General features: G+C 49.8%; 1 protein-coding gene across 9 annotated transcripts; it reads right to left on the minus strand.

The window, feature by feature from the left end:
• Positions 1 to 1,254: 1,254 nt before the first annotated feature.
• On the minus strand, positions 1,255 to 11,739 carry TGOLN2 (trans-golgi network protein 2). 9 transcript variants are annotated; one of them, XM_038384874.2, is made up of 5 exons: positions 11,599 to 11,739; positions 11,145 to 11,329; positions 10,224 to 11,024; positions 7,513 to 7,596; positions 1,255 to 5,027 (listed from the first exon to the last, which is right to left on the minus strand). In XM_038384874.2, exons 1-5 carry the CDS (start codon positions 11,681 to 11,683, stop codon positions 5,022 to 5,024), a joined length of 1,161 nt encoding a protein of 386 aa, XP_038240802.1. In that variant the 5' UTR covers positions 11,684 to 11,739; the 3' UTR covers positions 1,255 to 5,021. The 9 variants fall into 9 exon arrangements, with proteins under 9 accessions (XP_038240802.1, XP_043359098.1, XP_038240800.1 ...); XM_043503163.1 differs by having other exon boundaries at positions 11,085 to 11,329; XM_038384872.2 differs by having other exon boundaries at positions 10,224 to 10,865; positions 10,950 to 11,329.
• Between the last annotated feature and the right edge of the window lie 8,926 nt (positions 11,740 to 20,665).

Here is a 20,665-nt window from a genome sequence, read left to right on the forward strand (position 1 = left end):
TATGATGGTGTCCCCTGAATAGATATGTGGACAGAGTTGGCAACGGGCTTTGATGCAAGGATAGGTTCCTGGGTTAGTGGTTCTGTTGTGCGGTTGCTGGTGAGTATTTGCTTCAGACTGGGGGGCTGTCTGTAAGCAAGGACTGGCCTGTCTCCCAAGATCTGTGAGAGTGATGGGTCGTTCTTCAGGATAGGTTGTAGATCCTTGATGATGCGTTGGAGAGGTTTAAAGTGAGTTTCCTTCTCGTTTCTTGCAAGAAGCCAGTGGTTAGCTTGCGATTGAAATCAAATAAAAAAGCAGGTGGCACTTTCACCCAAGCGCATTGCACCCTCCATCTGATGCTCAGGAGGGTCTGAACTCTCAGTTTACCAGGAAGGGCCAGGTTGGTACATACATCCCTCTTTAGGGTGCACGCCCCAAGCCTCGTTTAGGTGGCACATCTTAATGGAGCTGCCTGGGGCTGCAGAGACCTGGCGGCCACTTCCCAGGAGCAGTGGTAAGCATTGCCGGGACCCCACATCCCAAACCTCCTCCTGCACTCCAACCCCCTGCCCCAGCCCGGAGTCCCCTCCTGCATCCAAACTCCCTCCTGGAGCCCACACCCCCCCTCAACATCCTGCCCCAAACCCCTCATCCCTAGCATCACCCCAGAGCCCACACACCCAGCTGGAGCAACACACTATGGGAAAGATTCCTCCGCTAGATCAAAAATCCACATGGAAGGAGAGCATGTTCGCACTACCATCCAACAAAGCCCCTTCATTGCCAAATCTTGTCTTGGGTGGTTCTGTTTTACATGCTGTTGCAACTAGAGGTAAATGTGTTTAAGGTAAACTGCCCAGCCCTGCTCTCCCCAGCTGGGTTTACGTGTAGTTTAAATTCTAGTGCATTACTGAGTTTGTGGTAAAAAAAAAAAAAAAATTGGAATTATTTGGTTAAGCAGCCCAAGAGGGTGAAAGACTGGAATGTGGGGGTTAGATCATGAGAATGTGTTGGACTGGGTTTTATTTTCAAGTTAGCAGGTAGTTGGGATCAGCAAGACAAGTGCTGCTTTTGCACAGTGCTAGGAGAATGCAATAAATTAAACAACCCTAATGAAGTGTTCACAAGCAACATCTGGTCTGTTACAGGCGGCAGGCAGATGGGGAATCCAACTGCCTCCTTACGGGGATCAGCTCTAGCCTAGTATTCAGACAATACAACAACCCAACCTGCGTTGCTATTCTGAGGCTTTAAAGGAGGCAGGCAGTAAACAGAAGGGTGAAATTACATTTCTTTATTGTGTCCATTTATTGACTTCACCACACAGAAAAGTACAAAGGATTAGAAAATTCTGATTCTTCAAAGCGAGTCATTTTACCGCAGCAGAACCCAAACAACTCATGGGTCAGTTGTTTCCCGAAGTCAGCCCGGGAAAGTAGCTGACCTAGCAGACTAATGACATTTGGCAAGAAATGTATTCAGCAGACTCTGTTAGTTTGAAGTTTATGCCATATCTGAACACAGCCAAAACTGTTCGGACCTTTACCTGTTTGAGACTTTTAGAATATCTTACATCAAGTTTAAAATCACAGAAATCAATGAAACATGGAGACCATTCCCAGAGATTTTGTACAATTCAAGAATTACAGCAACTGTCACTAGAAATAGTCCACGCTCGAATTAAGAGGATAGCAGGAGGGGACTACTTGTGAATCCTTCACCGATAGCTTCGAAATGTACAGAGCTACATTGCATTTGAAGAGCTGCTTCTATGGGTATGAACAGCACGGTAGCTGCACAGATCCATGTTAAGAGCTGTCATATAAATATTGGTTGTTCCCGGCCACATGTGGTGTCTTTACTACCCTTGAAGTTTGCACTTATTGTGAGCTATGCATTTCTGTTGAGCCAGCCCACATGCCAGTCACATGGCAAACTACAGATAACTGGAAAATTCTCCTACACACAGGCTATGGACATTCTTGTTAGTCTGACAGAAGCATAGAAACTATCCTTGTATCTTAGTTCTCTCTGCATATACCAGACTGTACTGCTAACAGTACATAGACAGACGGGCCCTGGCTCTAACAGGGTTCCTCATTAGTCCATGCCTGCAGGAACATTTATGAGGCTGCGTTTCCAAAACAAAGCAGAAAGATTTTCAGATTGAAATAAAACAGTCAGTTGAAGAGACTGAAGTAAGGAGGCCTCCAGATTCCGTGACAAAAACAAACAGGTTTGGTACAAATCCTTCCAAAATGTTTTCTGATTCAAAGGGGGACAAAGCAGGTAAAAAATAAAAACAGGAATTCCCAGGAAAGCAGGAAGATGTGACTAAGAATTGCAACATTTATCATATCTTCAAGTTTTTGCCTCTATCAGAAACACGTGAAATCGCAGCCTCAAATTCTGCACCTCTTAAAGAACACAGCATCAGAGGCTTCCTAAAACATGTTATATGTTATTTTTAAAATAAATAGCAGTTATATTGCCCACAAGTTCTCTGTCTTTGAGAAGGTGCATTTCCTTCAGAGGCCTGGACCTGTTTATCCTCCTGAGAGCAGGATCTTCCCCCCCACCTCCCAAAAATGGCTCCTGTGAGGATCTCCCATATCAGAGTTCAGAAAAGTCAGCTTTCTTAGGGGCAGCTTCCAAATAGATTTAAACAAATATATGATTCCCCCCCCCCCCAAACATACACTTCTGCTAGTGTCTTTCAGTAAAAGTAAGTTGCTTTGGTTTTCTTTTTTAAATAAGTTAAGCTCTGCATACACATCCCTCTCCCTCCTATGTGGAAAATGAAACTCTGAAAATATCAGCCATGGCTTTAATGTCCAGATGTGGAGATTTCTTAGCCCAGATGCTGTCTTAAATATTACTGCAGTCTATTAATGTTACTGCAGGTCACCAAATACTGTAGACACCAGGAGGAAGAGAGCGGGGCAGGTTTGCCTCATTAACCATTTTTGGAACATGCCAAGAGAAGTAACCCAATTACTAACCAGCAACTTGCCCAAGATGGAGGCCAGGTTCTTCCCTGTGCCTCAATCAGCTGACAAGTGCATTGAAAAGGAGGATGTAGCTTTTCACATCCAGGCTTAGATATGTATTCTAAGTTTCCTCCTATTGGTGTGTCACCAATTTTTTTTGTAAAACTCAGAACCGAGAAATAAAGAAAACAACCACAGACAAAAGAACAAGCCAGCCAGCCACCTTATACAGATTTCCCAAACATTCCTTGTCTCAAACGTAAAGACCTTGTGAAATATAACTATGAAAATAAAGACAGGAATACATAGTGGGCCTCATTCAATTCTTTTTCCCGGCCTTATATCAGAAATATAAGCAGTACCAGTATGCATCAGTCCCTGGTTTATGCAGACAAGGAATCTAAGAGTTCCACAACAACACTGAGGTAACAGCTCTGCATGGAGTGGCTGGTTATAAGTACGTTCAACTAAATAAAAGCACAGCTCACAGCTGGGGAAGGCCAAGGCCAAAGGAAGAGGAGAGGGGACATCCTGTAGATGACTCTGCAGGAAGATATTCTGTTGCATCGAACAAATCCCTTTCTATATATTTTCAATCTGCCATTTACTTCGGAGGAAATATTTCTGCACTAACCCAACAAGCCTCTCTCATGGGCTGTGTGTGGGAGCTGCCGTGCACGACGGCATAACAGCACTCCCAGTTTGAGGAATGAATGACATAGACCAGAGCTCATATTGCACAGCTCTCCACATTGTGCAAATCAATGCCTTGTAAAGACATCTGTTTCAAAGCTGTCTGCTTAAGGGACCCATACTGCTGCTATGCAACTCAGGCATGAAATGCTGCCATCATCTGTCCAATGCACCAAGTCAGCAGCCATTCTTGCCCTATTTCCACTCTCAAATACTCTCTCCGCACTTTGATAAAGGATAAAAAAATGGAACACTCCCCAGACAAAGTGGGAATTGACACTTGTAAGTCCAACCTATGCAAGTACAATGGATCTGACCTCTATCAGCAGGAGAGTCCACTCAGTACTGAAGAGAATCAGCTATGTTGGAAATTTAGGAGTTGAAGAACAGACTTGTGGGAAGGGGGTATGAACTACAAGTGGTGACGCTGTTTTATTCCACCTGAACATTGCCATGTTCCTGTGACAGCACTATGGGGGAGGTGGCAAGGTTTACAGAAGCAAAATTCATTCAGACTTTGCCATGGAGGCTTGGCACAGAGCTTCATACACACTCCTCGCATTCTTTCACAGCATCCACTCTCTAAATATTTCATCACCGTTAGTGCAATCACCTGAACACCAGGGATGACATCAGGAAAAAACAGTCCATCAGGAAATCCACTAGCACATTTAAGATGGACAAGCAAAATTCAAAGGGTCAGGGATTGCTAATTCCACACACCTCACCAAAGATGTGCATTAAGAGACAATCAGATGTTAACTTCCACCATTGTCTTCATCACAGAGAACAAAGAAGCAATCAAATAAAAGTCCTTGGCAAAAACATTTCTGAACTAGTGCAAACATGCTGTGAACTTTAGAGTCCAAATACAATGGACAGAAGAGGATAATGTTCATATGTCAGCTACAAGACCAACCATGTTGGTTATAAAGACTGCTCCATGAATCTAGAGGAAGAGAATCAGAAGGCTCATTCGGCAGGCAGGCCTCTCCTAAACAGAGACCGGTGTGTCAATACAGCAGAAGGTAAAATCCATATCGTTTGGGCACAAAAAATTCTGCCACTTGTTGGGTCTTCCCTTGGCTTTCCTGATATCACAGTATGGAAGCAAGAGACCAGAGCTGGAAACTAGCTCATCATCAGGCAGCTGGGAAGGGGGAAAAATATTTAGAGACTGAGGAGTTAGTGTTACCAAAGTGCAGGTGCAAAACTAAAAGCACTTTTCTTCTTCCCACACTCCAAGACCTGAAGGGAATCAGAGCTGTTCTGTTGGGAATCACAGGACTTCCTTGCATCTTCATTTTCAGCAGTCCTTACCCGAGTCAGCAGTGTGGAGGAATTTCTGGGGATAATTTAGATCTGAAGACAAAAAGGAGAGAGTTTGTCAGAGCAACTTTTCCGCACACACTATTCTGGAAAATTACTGTAAAAATGGCACCATGGGGCTCTGGATTTCTGCGCTCTCTGATTCAGTTTCAAATAAAGAGATGGCTTTTCTAACTGGCAGCCCAGCAGATTCAACCTGGGTGATTTCCTTCCTGTGCATCCTCACCAGTAAAAGATTCAACAAGCCAAATTATACTCTCGGTGACTTGTTTGCAGCACTGAGGCACTCAATGAATGGGCTTACAGCCATGTGAATGACTGGAACCTAGTAAGGAATTTATTAGTGTGACAGATAGGACAATATCCTGGACAATCTTATGGAATTAAGTTCAACTTTACTGAATTAAGTATTTTAGGAGTCCACTGTGTTAAAAATGCAACTGTTTATGTGTTATTGTGGAATTGTATGTAACTTCTCAAAGAAATGTGCTTAATGAAATCCCTGGGGAGTATTAGGAACTTCAAATGTATTGTCCCAAAAAGTCCTTTGAAGTGGATTTGTTAGGAAATACTCTTCATAGGCCCAGACTGATAACTGAGTGACTCACAGAGTGCTTGTTCTGAGCTGAAGCGGTGACCACAAAAAAAAACCCATTTGAGGTCTGAAAGACTAATCACCAACCAGAAGAAGATGGGGGTGATCTCTGGTAGGCTTATTAGCATGCGTGCAGATTCTTTTATTGAAATACGCTTCAGAACTTCCTTCCACTTTTCTTATTTATTTCCAAAATTTGTCTCCAATAACGTGTGGATGGTTTTATCACCTTTCAATCTTCTTCTTGTGTCCATCCATTTCACATAGCATGTTCTGCATGCACTGTTTTCTCATGGTCAGGGATTTGCTTATACTGCTGATGCCAGCTGCGATCTGCAGTTCACCCAGTTAGCATGGCTAAGCCTGGAAGGACACCCTTGAGTTGTTGCATCCAGGGAGAACAGTAGACATGGAATGCAACGAACAGCATGCTGTGTCACTGCTATCCTGTCATGTCCCACTTTTTCTCCATTAGGAAGAGTGTAGGATAGAAGTATATCGGGACACCGTTTTCCTTTGGTATCCCTTTCTGGGTGGATTTTTAATCTTCCACTCATGAAGCACAAGTCTATCTATGACATCCTGTTTTACAGGGCCTGCACTTGAATGAATGCTCTCAACAGAAAAATGAGATGGCTCACGTTCATCCTCCTCCTCCACTTCATCTAGACCAGGACCTGGAGGATTACAGTCTCTCTCTCTCTCTCCTTCTGCACTCCCTGGTTTCCATCCAAACATTCTAAAGTTCTTCCCACTGATTCTTGTTCTGCAGTTTTTTTCTGCATTTCCTTTTTTCTGCACCTGACTCATCATACACGTTTCATATTTGACAATATGAGGCTAAGCAAAGTTCAGAGCGGTGCTAAATTTCCCTAGATCTAGGGCAGTGGTTCCCAGAAGCACAGTGCTTGCTCTTTCTCACCTTTCTTCCCCTCCCCTCTTCTAACAGGAGGGGAGGGGTACAGAAGGAGCGGAATGAGCTCAGGTGTTCAGGGAAGCTCCACTCCTTCCTCCCCACTCCCCTTCTGTGGACTGGGACGGCTTTTCTGCTTTTTCCCTCTCCCTGCAGCATATGGCCAGGGAAGGGGGAGGGAGGAAGAGAGCCCTCGGAGCTGCCCCCCCAGCTTGCAAGGGGGAGAGGGAACTGAAGACCCCCCTCTGCAGCCTGGGAGGAGGTGAAGAACCCAAGGATCAGAAGTGAGGCAGAGGGGGGAGAACTAATGGGGGGCTGGGAGCTGTGTGGGGTGGGCAGAGGAGGAGCTGAATTGATGGGGACCTACTAAATAGGTTTCAGTGCATTTAGATATAGATATAGATACTAAGGTCAGAAGGGACCATTCTGATCATCTAGTCCGACCTTCTGCACAGCGCAGGCCACAGAATCTCACCCACCCACATTTCCATCTGCTGGAAAAGGTTATTACAATGGCTTCACAGCAAGGCTTAGCAGTTCCTGCCCTGCTGATTCCCATCTGCCTCCAATGCCTTAAGGAGCCTCCAGGATTCTGTGGGCCAGATCCTCAGTTGGTGTATACTGCTGATTTACATCATCTGAGAAATCAGGCTCTTTGCCGTGGGGCCCACAAGCCCAACCATCAGCAGAGATACTTCCTTTTCAGGAACAGCATGTTGAAAACAAAAGAGAACTTAAATGGGCAGAACAAAGCCTCATCAGACTAACGGCAGGGCTATTACCAAAAACCTTCTCGCCAAAGCTGGCTTCCCGTCAGCTTCATGACTGGCCCTGGCTAGGTGGAGTCCAGCTGCTGCACTTGCTTCTCAGCTGGCACAGTACAAAGCAAACAGTAGGCAGTGCTGCACCCACTCCCCAAGCTTCCTGGCTACTGGCAAAGGACAGTTAAGTTCATTTTCAAGCCCTGCCTATCTGATGGGCTGTTATATCAAGACCCAATTCACTCTTACCTTTTGATCCAGTCTCTGATATTCATTTGATTTGGGCCGCCGGGGAAGTTTTGATCGTTTTCCTTCCAGAGCAAAAGCAATGATCTTTGGAGATAGAAAGAGGAGAAGAAATAAATCAGCAAGCAAATCTTGATAGGTTACCACATTTTGTGGTGGTTGAAAAGAGCTGATGCAAAACTACAGGCATTTTAAGTATTCTCTTTTCCCACTTCAGGGACAGATAGTTCTGCTCATGTGTTCCACTCTCATAGCAATGAAATATTTCACCTGACCAAAGCCTATTTTCACCAGGATTGGCAGCTCCTAGATTTCCAAATTCAGGACTGCCTAACCCACACCAGAGGTTTCGTCACTCTCCAAAGAGCCTCCCCCACATTCTTTATCTGGGTATGACAACACCATACACAATGACTCAGCAGGAGCCCCAGTGATGCCAATTCTCATGAGTCTTATGATAGGTTTTTCTTTAAGCCCCCATGCCTTGTAGAGTCATATTCCATGAGAATCGCAGCTTTAATTTTAAATGAAAGAGTAATTTTCTAGCCACGGTTGTGATGTAAACTTGAAAACATGAACTTAAAGGTTCCCACATATCAGAAAGCAAATAAGAACCGAAGATTTATTTTTTAAAATAATGACTTGAAAGTCAATCTAGTTATTTTTGAACAATTGAGGCTGACAATAATGCATCTTCCATGAAGACCAACTTCATCCGTTAACCAAAGGAGTTCACAGAACACTGCCAGCCTATTACACTAAGAGATATGGCCAGTACCACGCTGCCATATAATTCCTCTTTATTCACTACTGCCCCACTCAGCTTACACTGCTTCCCAATGTGATTTACAGAAACATGCACAAAGGTGAACACAAGTTGCTAGATTATGGAAAGTGGATCATCTGAATAAAAAAAATGAGATCGCTTTTTCATTTGTTGTTTTCACCTTTCCACATTTTCTTAGAAGACATGTTAAGTGTGGGTGGAGGATGGGATGACAGTGAAGGAATGTAAAAGAGCAGGGAACAGGCGAAACCCCTTTATAGTTTGTTTTCAGAATTTCTAAGGTTTGGGGTTTAAAAAGGTATAAAATCTTTGGCTAGGTCTACATTTAAAGCACTACAACAGCAAAGCTGCAGCTTCACCCCGTAGCGCTTCAGTATAGACATTCACTACAGCAACGGAAGGGGTTCTCCTACCACTGTAGTTAACTCACTTCCCCAACAGGTGGTAGCTAGGTAGACGGAAGAATTCTTCTGTCAACTTAGCACTGTCTACAATGGGGGTTAGGTTGTCTTAACTACATCTTTCAAGGGTGTGGATTTTTCACACCCCCAAGAGACACAGCTATGCTGATGTAAGTTTTCAGGGCAGACCAGCCAGCCCTTTGCAAAAAACTGTAGTAGTGTTTTGAATGTAATTTACTTCTTGGAATTTAGAACAAAGAGGACCCATCTGCTACTGTAGGTGCCTTTGACACTGTGACCATCACTGGCAAATCCCACAGCAAAATGTCCCACACAACCCAATAGGCAGGATGTTCCCCACCAAAACTCCATTAATCAAAATCAAGTCACCCTTTCAGATCCCAACCTCTTCAGCCACCCAGGCAAACAGGATATCAGACAGAGGCAAGAGTGAAATACTATAACATGTCTGACCTCTCCTTGCTGTAAGTCAAACAGAAACTGAAAACAACAACACAGCACAGGTTCTAGTGGCCTTCTGAACCAGGCCAGGAACATCAGGCCAGAAACAGAACACTGAAGTCTGCCCTGATCAATATCTCTAGTCATCACTGGAAGAGCCCCTTTCCTTAGCACATTTCTCCTAGCAGGTGTTCTCTGAACCAGATTCCTCAATTTAAGGTTACTACTTTCTGCCCAGACAATAAGGAAACACAAATAAGATTTTCTTAATAGGATTAAAGCTTTTAAAAGCCTGGGTCATATGCACATAAGAGAGAGGCTGCACTGTATGGATCAAGGTGCTGCTGGCACGATGACACTCAGGAAGGTCTACTAGGATACCTCCGTAAAGAATGATCTTCAGCTAGTCTAGGCCATGTCTTTGAGCCAGCCTGAAGCAACCCTAATGCATTATGAGCACTATGCATTAAACAACAGTCCAGCCTCCTATCTGGCCACTTCTCAGCATCTAAAGGAATTTTCATACGGTGCTGAAGAGAAAAGGAGCAGTCACCAGGAAAAAGCATCTTAACTGCTACTCCTCTCATTCCTTTTCATCCTAGTTCCACACCTGGAGATGACCACCAGGACTAAGACCACATAGTTTTCACAAAGACTTAAGACCCTCCCCTGGGTAAAACACTCTCGTTGCTCATCCCAACAGGACTTGAGGGTTGGACAAAACCCCAAGTTAGTGTTTTCTGACCTATTGAATTTATCAGCAAATTAAGTCTAAACAACAGAAAAGCCAAAGATAGGTCAGAGTATTGAAAAGTTTTCTTCCGCCCCAGCCAGAAGCACCAACCCACACGCAGGGAAAGGAAGAACCTGAGTAACAAAACACTTGGGAAACTTTGATATTTAGGATCAAAAATTCAAAATTCTTCCTGGCAGTACAAGAAGGAAGCACTAATTTCCTGCTTGTGACTGCACTGGTCTAACTACCAGGAAATGCTCTCTCCATCCACTAGCACTGATTAAGCCCTGAAGCAGACAGGGTCCACACCACACACAGAAAAGCTCACCTTCCGTTTATTGTGATAAGCGATGTATAAGGCAGCGACGATAATGGCTGCGGTCACCAGGTAGGCAAAGAAGTGGCTACTCTCAGATTCATCTTTGGGGGGAGCAGCAGGGGCACTTTCCTCTCTCCTCTCACCAGGTTGAGCAGCTTCATCCATCTTCTCGTCACCAGAGTGGCTGTCAGAGGCCACCTTTTCATCAACAGTCTCATCGCTAGTGCCGCCCTCTGCCTTCCCCTCAGCAACCTGGGTACCCTGGCCACCGGATGCCTGGTCCTCGGGCGCAATCTTCTCATCAGGTGCTTTGTTCCCGTCGGGCGCCCCGTTCCCCTGGTTCCCGTCGGGCGCCCCGTTCCCCTGGTCCCCGGGCGCCTTGTTCCCGTCAGGTGCCGTGTTCCCCTGGTCCCCGGGCGCCTTGTTCCCGTCAGGTGCCGTGTTCCCGTCAGGTGCCGTGTTCCCCTGGTTCCCGGGCGCCTTGTTCCCGTCAGGTGCCGTGTTCCCCTGGACCCCGGGCGCCTTGTTCCCGTCAGGTGCCGTGTTCCCCTGGACCCCGGGCGCCTTGTTCCCGTCAGGTGCCGTGTTCCCGTCAGGTGCCGTGTTCCCCTGGTCCCCGGGCGCCTTGTTCCCGTCAGGTGCCGTGTTCCCCTGGTCCCCGGGCACCTTGTTCCCGTCAGGTGCCGTGTTCCCGTCAGGTGCCGTGTTCCCCTGGTTCCCAGGCGCCTTGTTCCCGTCAGGTGCCGTGTTCCCCTGGTCCCCGGGCGCCTTGTTCCCGTCAGGTGCCGTGTTCCCCTGGTCCCCGGGCGCCTTGTTCCCGTCAGGTGCCGTGTTCCCGTCAGGTGCCGTGTTCCCCTGGTCTCCGGGCGCCGTGTTCCCGTCAGGTGCCGTGTTCCCGTCAGGTGCCGTGTTCCCCTGGTCTCCGGGCGCCTTGTTCCCGTCAGGTGCCGTGTTCCCCTGGTCCCCGGGCGCCTTGTTCCCGTCAGGTGCCGTGTTCCCCTGGTCCCCGGGCGCCTTGTTCCCGTCAGGTGCCGTGTTCCCCTGGTTCTTGTCAGGGGGCTTTTCCACAGCTGACTGGCGGTTGTAGAGTTCTCTAGAGCTTCTGGCTGCTGGAACTGAGAACAAAACACACCGATTATGGCTTCTGTTTGCGGCAGTCACCCCACACTGCTCCCCTTCGCGTCCGCTCGCCCGCCCGCCCCGCGCCCGGGAAGTCAATGGGAGGGTACCACGGGCGCGCGCCGGGAGGCGATCAGAGACCCGGATGAGACAAGGCCCAGAAGCCAACCCCCGGCCCCAGCCGCTCCACGGACCCCGCGCCGCGCCCCGCTCCCGCCTCCCCGAGCGGCGAACGGGCCCGGGCAGGGAGCCCGCCGCGTCTCACCCGCAGCGGAGTTGAGGGGGCCGCCGAGCGCCGCCATCAGCGTCAGCAGCGGCAGCAGCCGCAGAGCCCCGAGCGCCGCCGCCATGGTGACCGTGAGGGTTCGTTCCGCTTCCGGGAAACCGAGACACCCACTTCCGGCGCCTCCCCGCGGCTCTCGCGAGATTGTGGACCGGAAGGGGGGGCAGGGGTGTTTCTGAGGGGGGTCGTGGGGTGTTTCGGGGCAGGGGTGTTTCTCGGGGGGGTGTAGTGCGGCTGTTTGGAGGGCCTAGGGGTGTCTCTGAGGGGGGTCGTGGGGTGTTTCGGGGCAGGGGTGTTTCTCGGGGGGGTGTAGTGGGGGTGTTTCTGGGGCAGGGGGTGTAGTGCGGCTGTTTGGAGGGCCTAGGGGTGTTTCTGAGGGGGGTCGTGGGGAGTTTCGGGGCAGGGGTGTTTCTCGGGGGGGTGTAGTGGGGGTGTTTCTGGGGCAGGGGGTGTAGTGCGGCTGTTTGGAGGGCCTAGGGGTGTCTCTGAGGGGGGTCGTGGGGTGTTTCAGGGTCAGGGGTGTTTCTGAGGGGGGGTGTAGTGGGGGTGTTTCAGGGGCAGGGGGTGTAGTGGGGCTGTTTGGAGGGCCTAGGGGTGTTTCTGAGGGGGGTCGTGGGGTGTTTCAGGGTCGGGTGTTTCTGAGGGGGGGTGTAGTGGGGGTGTTTCTGGGGCAGGGGGTGTAGCGCGGCTGTTTGGAGGGCCTAGGGGTGTCTCTGAGGGGGGTCGTGGGGTGTTTCGGGGCAGGGGTGTTTCTCGGGGGGGTGTAGTGGGGGTGTTTCTGGGGCAGGGGGTGTAGTGTGGCTGTTTGGAGGGCCTAGGGGTGTCTCTGAGGGGGGTCGTGGGGTGTTTCAGGGTCAGGGGTGTTTCTGAGGGGGGGTGTAGTGGGGGTGTTTCTGGGGCAGGGGGTGTAGTGCGGCTGTTTGGAGGGCCTAGGGGTGTTTCTGAGGGGGGTCGTGGGGTGTTTCGGGGCAGGGGTGTTTCTCGGGGGGGTGTAGTGGGGGTGTTTCTGGGGCGGGGGTGTAGTGCGGCTGTTTGGAGGGCCTAGGGGTGTCTCTGAGGGGGGTCGTGGGGTGTTTCAGGGGCAGGGGTGTTTCTGAGGGGGGGTGTAGTGGGGGTGTTTCAGGGGCAGGGGGTGTAGTGGGGCTGTTTGGAGGGCCTAGGGGTGTTTCTGAGGGGGGTCGTGGGGTGTTTCAGGGTCAGGGGTGTTTCTGAGGGGGGGTGTAGTGGGGGTGTTTCTGGGGCAGGGGTGTAGTGCGGCTGTTTGGAGGGCCTAGGCGTGTTTCTGAGGGGGGTCGTGGGGTGTTTCGGGGCAGGGGTGTTTCTGGGGCAGGGGGTGTAGTGCGGCTGTTTGGAGGGCCTAGGGGTGTTTCTGAGGGGGGTCGTGGGGTGTTTCGGGGCAGGGGTGTTTCTCGGGGGGGTGTAGTGGGGGTGTTTCTGGGGCAGGGGGTGTAGTGCGGCTGTTTGGAGGGCCTAGGGGTGTCTCTGAGGGGGGTCGTGGGGTGTTTCAGGGGCAGGGGTGTTTCTGAGGGGGGGTGTAGTGGGGGTGTTTCAGGGGCAGGGGGTGTAGTGGGGCTGTTTGGAGGGCCTAGGGGTGTTTCTGAGGGGGGTCGTGGGGTGTTTCAGGGTCGGGTGTTTCTGAGGGGGGGTGTAGTGGGGGTGTTTCTGGGGCAGGGGTGTAGTGCGGCTGTTTGGAGGGCCTAGGCGTGTTTCTGAGGGGGGTCGTGGGGTGTTTCGGGGCAGGGGTGTTTCTCGGGGGGGTGTAGTGGGGGTGTTTCTGGGGCAGGGGGTGTAGTGTGGCTGTTTGGAGGGCCTAGGGGTGTCTCTGAGGGGGGTCGTGGGGTGTTTCAGGGTCAGGGGTGTTTCTGAGGGGGGGTGTAGTGGGGGTGTTTCTGGGGCAGGGGGTGTAGTGTGGCTGTTTGGAGGGCCTAGGGGTGTCTCTGAGGGGGGTCGTGGGGTGTTTCAGGGTCAGGGGTGTTTCTGAGGGGGGGTGTAGTGGGGGTGTTTCTGGGGCAGGGGGTGTAGTGCGGCTGTTTGGAGGGCCTAGGGGTGTTTCTGAGGGGGGTCGTGGGTGTTTCGGGGCAGGGGTGTTTCTCGGGGGGGTGTAGTGGGGGTGTTTCTGGGGCGGGGGTGTAGTGCGGCTGTTTGGAGGGCCTAGGGGTGTCTCTGAGGGGGGTCGTGGGGTGTTTCAGGGGCAGGGGTGTTTCTGAGGGGGGGTGTAGTGGGGGTGTTTCAGGGGCAGGGGGTGTAGTGGGGCTGTTTGGAGGGCCTAGGGGTGTTTCTGAGGGGGGTCGTGGGGTGTTTCAGGGTCAGGGGTGTTTCTGAGGGGGGGTGTAGTGGGGGTGTTTCTGGGGCAGGGGTGTAGTGCGGCTGTTTGGAGGGCCTAGGCGTGTTTCTGAGGGGGGTCGTGGGGTGTTTCGGGGCAGGGGTGTTTCTGGGGCAGGGGGTGTAGTGCGGCTGTTTGGAGGGCCTAGGGGTGTTTCTGAGGGGGGTCGTGGGGTGTTTCGGGGCAGGGGTGTTTCTCGGGGGGGTGTAGTGGGGGTGTTTCTGGGGCAGGGGGTGTAGTGCGGCTGTTTGGAGGGCCTAGGGGTGTCTCTGAGGGGGGTCGTGGGGTGTTTCAGGGGCAGGGGTGTTTCTGAGGGGGGGTGTAGTGGGGGTGTTTCAGGGGCAGGGGGTGTAGTGGGGCTGTTTGGAGGGCCTAGGGGTGTTTCTGAGGGGGGTCGTGGGGTGTTTCAGGGTCGGGTGTTTCTGAGGGGGGGTGTAGTGGGGGTGTTTCTGGGGCAGGGGTGTAGTGCGGCTGTTTGGAGGGCCTAGGCGTGTTTCTGAGGGGGGTCGTGGGGTGTTTCGGGGCAGGGGTGTTTCTCGGGGGGGTGTAGTGGGGGTGTTTCTGGGGCAGGGGGTGTAGTGCGGCTGTTTGGAGGGCCTAGGGGTGTCTCTGAGGGGGGTCGTGGGGTGTTTCGGGGCAGGGGTGTTTCTCGGGGGGTGTAGTGGGGGTGTTTCTGGGGCAGGGGGTGTAGTGCGGCTGTTTGGAGGGCCTAGGGGTGTCTCTGAGGGGGGTCGTGGGGTGTTTCAGGGGCAGGGGTGTTTCTGAGGGGGGGTGTAGTGGGGGTGTTTCAGGGGCAGGGGGTGTAGTGCGGCTGTTTGGAGGGCCTAGGGGTGTCTCTGAGGGAGGGTCGTGGGGTGTTTCAGGGGCAGGGGTGTTTCTGAGGGGGGGTGTAGTGGGGGTGTTTCAGGGGCAGGGGGTGTAGTGGGGCTTTTTGGAGGGACTAGGGGTGTTTCTGAGGGAGGGTCATGGGGTGTTTCGAGGCAGGGGTGTTTCTCGGGGGGGTGTAGTGGGGGTGTTTCTGGGGCAGGGGGTGTAGTGTGGCTGTTTGGAGGCCCTAGGGGTGTTTCTGAGGGGGGTCGTGGGGTGTTTCAGTGTCAGGGGTGTTTCTCGGGGGGGGGTGTAGTGGGGGTGTTTCAGGGGCAGGGGCTGTAGTGTGGCTGTTTGGAGGGCCTAGGGGTGTCTCTGAGGGGGGTCGTGGGGTGTTTCAGGGACAGGGGTGTTTCTGAGGGGGGTGTTTCAGGGTCAGGGGTGTTTCTGAGGGGGGGTGTAGTGGGGGTGTTTCAGGAGCAGGATGTAGTGGGGGCAGGGGTGTTTCAGAGGGGGGTCTAATGGGGGTGTTTCAGGGGCAGGATGTAGTGGGGGCAGGGGTGTTTCAGAGGGGGGTCTAGTGGGGGTGTTTCAGGAGCAGGATGTAGTGGGGGCAGGGGTGTTTCAGAGGGGGGTCTAGTGGGGGTGTTTCAGGGGCAGGATGTAGTGGGGGCAGGGGTGTTTCTGAGGGGGGTCTAGTGGGGGTGTTTCAGGGGCAGGCGTGTTTCTGAGGGGGGTCTAGTGGGGGTGTTTCAGGGGCACGGGGTGTAGTGGGGCTGTTTGGAGGGACTAGGGGTGTTTCTGAGAGGGGGTGTTTTGGGGAGCAGAGGGAATGTTTCCAGAGGCTAGAGGGGGGTTATCAATGGTGGGGGTGCCCTCCTTAGAATAATTAAATATTAGTTAAAATGACCTGCAAAGTTTTATATAGTTGTAGGAAAGGTGACTTGGCCCTGCTGCCATGGATAGCATAATTTTTGCTGTTTCAGAGTAGCAGCCGTGTTAGTCGTTATTCGCAAAAAGAACAGGAGGACTTGTGGCACCTTAGAGACTAACAAATTTATTTGAGCATAAGCTTTCATGAGCTACAGCTCACTTCATCGGATGCCTGGTTTTTCCTAATTTTTCCTGGTTCTCCTGTTCTTTCCCTTTTGTCTTTGATCTCTCTCAAACATCTAGTCATGTATACCAATAGATAAATACTGATGTGTACTGTTTCCTACTTAGTAATATAGAGACCCAACTACACATAGCAAGAGAGTTTCCCTTTATTTTCATTAGTGTTTCACAAAGCCGAGTCAACAGACAATTTTTGTACTGGTATAACTATCAGTTAGGGGGTGATTTTTCACCAATATAGTTATCCTGCTACAATCCCTAGTATGGACACACATATCGGAATAAAAGTGCCTTATAGCAATACAGCTAATTTGCCTTCCCATATACAAAAAGCTATACCAGTATAAAGCATTTTAATACCAGCATAACTGTTTCTACATTAGGCAGGTAGTATGCTTTAATTATACTGGTGTAGTTAAATGGGTACAATGTTTGTGTGTAGGTAAGTTTTAAGGCATGCATCTATGGGATATTGTTAGCAGGGACACTTCACACTGGTCTATTCAGCAGTAGGTGACCCATTCTCAGCCCAATGCATTTTAATTATCTTAGTGCTAAGATCAACCTGAGCTATAGCCTCATGGTGAATTGGGCTTGAGGAGGCAAATTTAGGAGCACAAAAAAAAAGGGGGAGAATATGGAAATAGCGTTGGAAGGAGAAATCGTTCTATTAATGTTAAATCCCAGGTTAAAAATCGTTCTCCATTTATTGAGTGGTCAAATGCTCCATCTTATGGTCGCTATTGGCATTGCCACATTTAGTCTTGAGCACTAAATGTAACCATAAAACAGCTCCATCTTGTGGCCCAAGGCAAACTTTTTTATTTAACATGTTTATTACAGTAATGCCTAAGGGCCAATCAAGAGTGGGGCCCCATTGTGTTAGGTCATGTACAAACAGAGTGATAGACAATCTCTGCCCCAAAGAGCTTACAGTCTAAATAGACAAGGCAGACACAGGGAGAACATACAAACTATGTGATGGCAGCAAATGGCATGTTAGACTGTTTTTTTGAGTGAGGGGTTACCTTGGAGGGGAAGGAGGTTGAGAGGGACAGAGCTGTGGAGAAGAGGTAAGAGGGGCAGGTGAGGAGTGAAGCTTAGGTGAAGAGTCTGTGGGGAAGGGGGAGCAAAAAAGTTGGCACAAACAGCCAATCAAAATGGTAGAACGTTCTCTAGATGTCCAAAGGTCCCTAGTGCCCCCAGAGAATGGTGGGTCTCTCCTGCACAGTTCTGGGTCCAGGGAGGTGCTGGGGAAGACAGGTGCCGGAGTCAAACAGTCAGTGGGATTTAGGCCTCTATGGGCTCCCTCTTTGGGCTTCAGAACCTAAACTGGCTCTGTGGATGTTGGGAAGGCAGTGGATGTGTTATTCCTTGAGTTTAGCAAAAAATACAGTCTCCCACAGTATTCTTGCCAGCAAGTTAAAGAAATGTGGGCTGGATGAATGGACTATAAGATGAATAGAAAGCTGGCTAGATTGTTGGGCTCAACAAGTAGTGATCAATGGCTCCATGTCTAGCTGGCAGCCGGTATCAAGCAGAGTGCCAGAAGGGTCGGTCCTGGGACCGGTTTTGTTCAATATCTTCATTAATGATCTGGAGGATAGCGTGGATTGCACCCTCAGTAAGTTTGCAGATGACACTAAACTGGGGGGAGAGATAGATATACTGGAGAGTAAGGATACAATACAGAAGGACCTAGACAAATTAGAGGATTGGGCCAAAAGAAATCTGATGAGGTTCAACAAGGACAAGTGCAGAGTCCTGCACTTAGGACAGAAGAATCCCATGCACCACTACAGACTAGGGACCGAATGGCTAGGCAGCAGTTCTGCAGAAAAGGACCTAGGGGTTATGGTGGACGAGAAGCTGGATATGAGTCAACAGTGTGCCCTTGTTGCCAAGAAGGCTAATGGCATTTTGGGCTGGATAAGTACGGGCATTGCCAGCAGATTAAGGGATGTGATCATTCCTCTCTATTCGACATTGGTGAGGCCTCATCTGGAATAGTGTGTCCAGTTTTGGGCCCCACACTACAAGAAGGATGTGGAAAATTTGGAAAATGTCCAGCGGAGGGCAACAAAAATGATTAGGGGGCTGGAGCACATGACTTATAAGGAGAGGCTGAGGGAACTGGGATTGTTTAGTCTGCGGAAGAGAAGAATGAGGGGGGATTTGATAGCTGCTTTCAACTACCTGAAAAGGGGTTCCAAAGAGGATGGATCTAGACTGTTCTCAGTGGTACCAGGGATGACAGAACAAGGAGCAATAGTCTCAAGTTGCAGTGAGGGAGGTTTAGGTTGGATATTAGGAAAAACTTTTTCACTAGGAGGGTGGTGAAGCACTGAAATGCGTTACCTAGGGAGGTGGTAGAATCGCCTTCCTTAGAGGTTTTTAAGGTCAGGCTTGACAGAGCTCTGGCTGGGACTATTTAGTTGGGGATTAGGTCCTGCTCTGAGCAGGGGGTTGGACTAGATACCTCCTGAGGTCCCTTCCCACCCTGATATTCTATGATAAACATCTACACAGCTATTTTTAGAGCAGCAGTATAAGCCTGCTTCATTGGCTCTGAGATGCTGCGCATGGTTGGTCCCTTAGGGGCTTTTTTTTAAATGTTACCAGGTTAGTTTGAGGTCTAGTTCAGTCTTTTTGAATATTGATTTCCCCCCCCCCCCCACCATCTTTGGTTATCAATGGCCGTGCATTAAAAGTCATCTAACAAAATCATCTTTATTTGTGTTAAACTTTCTCAAACCAAATCCTGGCTCTGTTGACCTTACTGGGAGTCTTGCCATTAACTTAAATGGGGTTAGAATTTCACCCTTTGATAGGGTATAAACCCCCACCAGTACTTAGGGGGTTAAGAGGAGCTGGAGAGCATAATTGCATCCTGTTGCACCTGGAGGAGGGGACACAGTCAATTTGGGATGAGACCCAGCTGGGGAGGTGAGGGGCCAGAAGTGGTCGTCCAGTGGAAAAAATAGACTGTAGAACCCTTTCTTGATGGGAAGCTGTTCAAAGGGTCAGGAAAGCTGAGCTGTAAGAGAAAGGAATATCCCTGGGCTGCAGGTCCTTAAAGAAGGGCAGGATCCAGGAGAAGGCTTTGAAAAGGGAGTTAAAGCCCTGAAAGAGGAGTAAGGTTAGAAAGCTGGGCTTTGGAAGATGCTCAGACTAAAGGGCAAAGAAATCTCTGAAGTGCCTGCTGGAAGGAGCTTGTACCAGAGGAGAGTGCAGCTGGGGAGAAGGAGACTCTCAAAGTCTCTCTTCTCCCAGGCCTGCTTTAGGGAAGAAGCCCTGAGGCTCAGGAGTAGCTGGGCTTCCTGGGAGAAACCCATGGGAGCCAGCGCTCTGTGGAGGAGGAGGAATGCTGCGGAGCCAGGGAGGATATTCCTCAGAGAGTTGAAGGATAGAAGAGTTTTTGAGTTTGGATCTTGTTACCCCAGAAGGGGTGAACTTAAATCATAACCTGGCTGGATGGCTGAGTTACAGGAGGAGAAACCAACGTGGGACCACAGCAACCATGGGCAGGGAAAGCTGCTAAGCCACACCCATCCATGAGGTGGCACACCGATGGTGAGTACACTCCTTCACACCCACAAAGTTAACGTGGCAACTACCTTTCTGTTCAAAGCCATAAACTTGCGTCCTTTCTAAAGCCTACCCACAAAAAGCCAGATTAGCCTGCCCATTGGTGGTCAGGTTGGGCCAGGACAGAGTTCCTAACACCCTGTTGATCTGTCCTTCCATTAAGTTAACTTTTAGTGAGGAGAGAAGGAAGGAAGGAATTGGGAAAGGGCAGGAGGCAATGTTGAAAGAGTGGATTTATTGCTGGAATGTGCCTCAAAAAGCTACGGCCTTTTGGCTGAAACATTGACATTTTGTGACCGTTTCCTCCTCCAATGCCTAGCAATCTCATGAGTCCTTATCCCTTTTGGAGCATCTTGTGGCCTAAGATAATACTTCTAATTCTCTTTGCAAAAGTCTTCAGGGAGACAATAGGGCTGGTTGAATTGCTAGCAAGGTGGGTCTGCCTGGCCTTTGCTTTAGCTGGATGTTACTGTATTCAGTTAAAGGGCCCCCTGTTGCTGTGACACTGGTGCTGTCAAAAGCATTTCCTTGGAGATTGAGTGTTGATGCCATTTGGGTAGATTGGGAGGTACCCCTGTCAAGCTGTCTGGAGTGGCTCAGGACTATGAGTACCAGCCTCGGGGCAGGCTGTTACGAAGCAAGATACACCACCCAGTTGGTTGTGACTTAAATCACAATAAAGTTCTAAAGGACCAGTGATTTACCCCAGGTCAACTACACCTTAGATCTTACACCAAAGACAGTGCTTATAGCCAGTCCCAGAATAAACTAAAAATTTATTAACTAAGAAAAATTTTTTACAAGGTTAAAGCAGGTAAACATACACAAATGAATTAGTCTTTGGCTTCAGAAGGTGGTTGAAGCTGTTGTTGTAATATGCAAGCTCTGGTTTCAGAGTAGCAGCCGTGTTAGTCTGTATTCGCAAAAAGAAAAGGAGTACTTGTGGCACCTTAGAGATTAACAAATTTATTTGAGCATAAGCTTTCGTGAGCTACAGCTCACTTCATCGGATGAGGTGAGCTCTAGCTCACGAAAGCTTATGCTCAGATAAATTTGTTAATCTCTAAGGTGTCACAGTACTCCTTTTCTTTATGCAAGCTCTGTGTCCTTTAGGGCTAATCCACTGGGATTCCCTTACTTTTGCTTAGAAATCTTGCCCTCTCCAAGTCCAAGCAGCATAGAGATACAGTCCTTCTTGTCAAGGATTTTTATTCC

This window comes from Dermochelys coriacea, chromosome 26 (assembly GCF_009764565.3).
Source record: "Dermochelys coriacea isolate rDerCor1 chromosome 26, rDerCor1.pri.v4, whole genome shotgun sequence".
NCBI lineage: Eukaryota > Metazoa > Chordata > Testudines > Dermochelyidae > Dermochelys > Dermochelys coriacea.

Coding starts and splice junctions, on each gene's coding strand:
- TGOLN2 (XM_038384867.2), bottom strand. CDS start 11,683: ATGGCGGCGGCGCTCGGGGCTCTGCGGCTGCTGCCGCTGCTGACGCTG. Junction 11,330..11,598: donor CCCCCTCAACTCCGCTGCGG/GTGAGACGCGGC, acceptor TTTTGTTCTCAG/TTCCAGCAGCCAGAAGCTCT. Junction 7,597..10,223: donor CTTATCACAATAAACGGAAG/GTGAGCTTTTCT, acceptor CTATCTCCAAAG/ATCATTGCTTTTGCTCTGGA.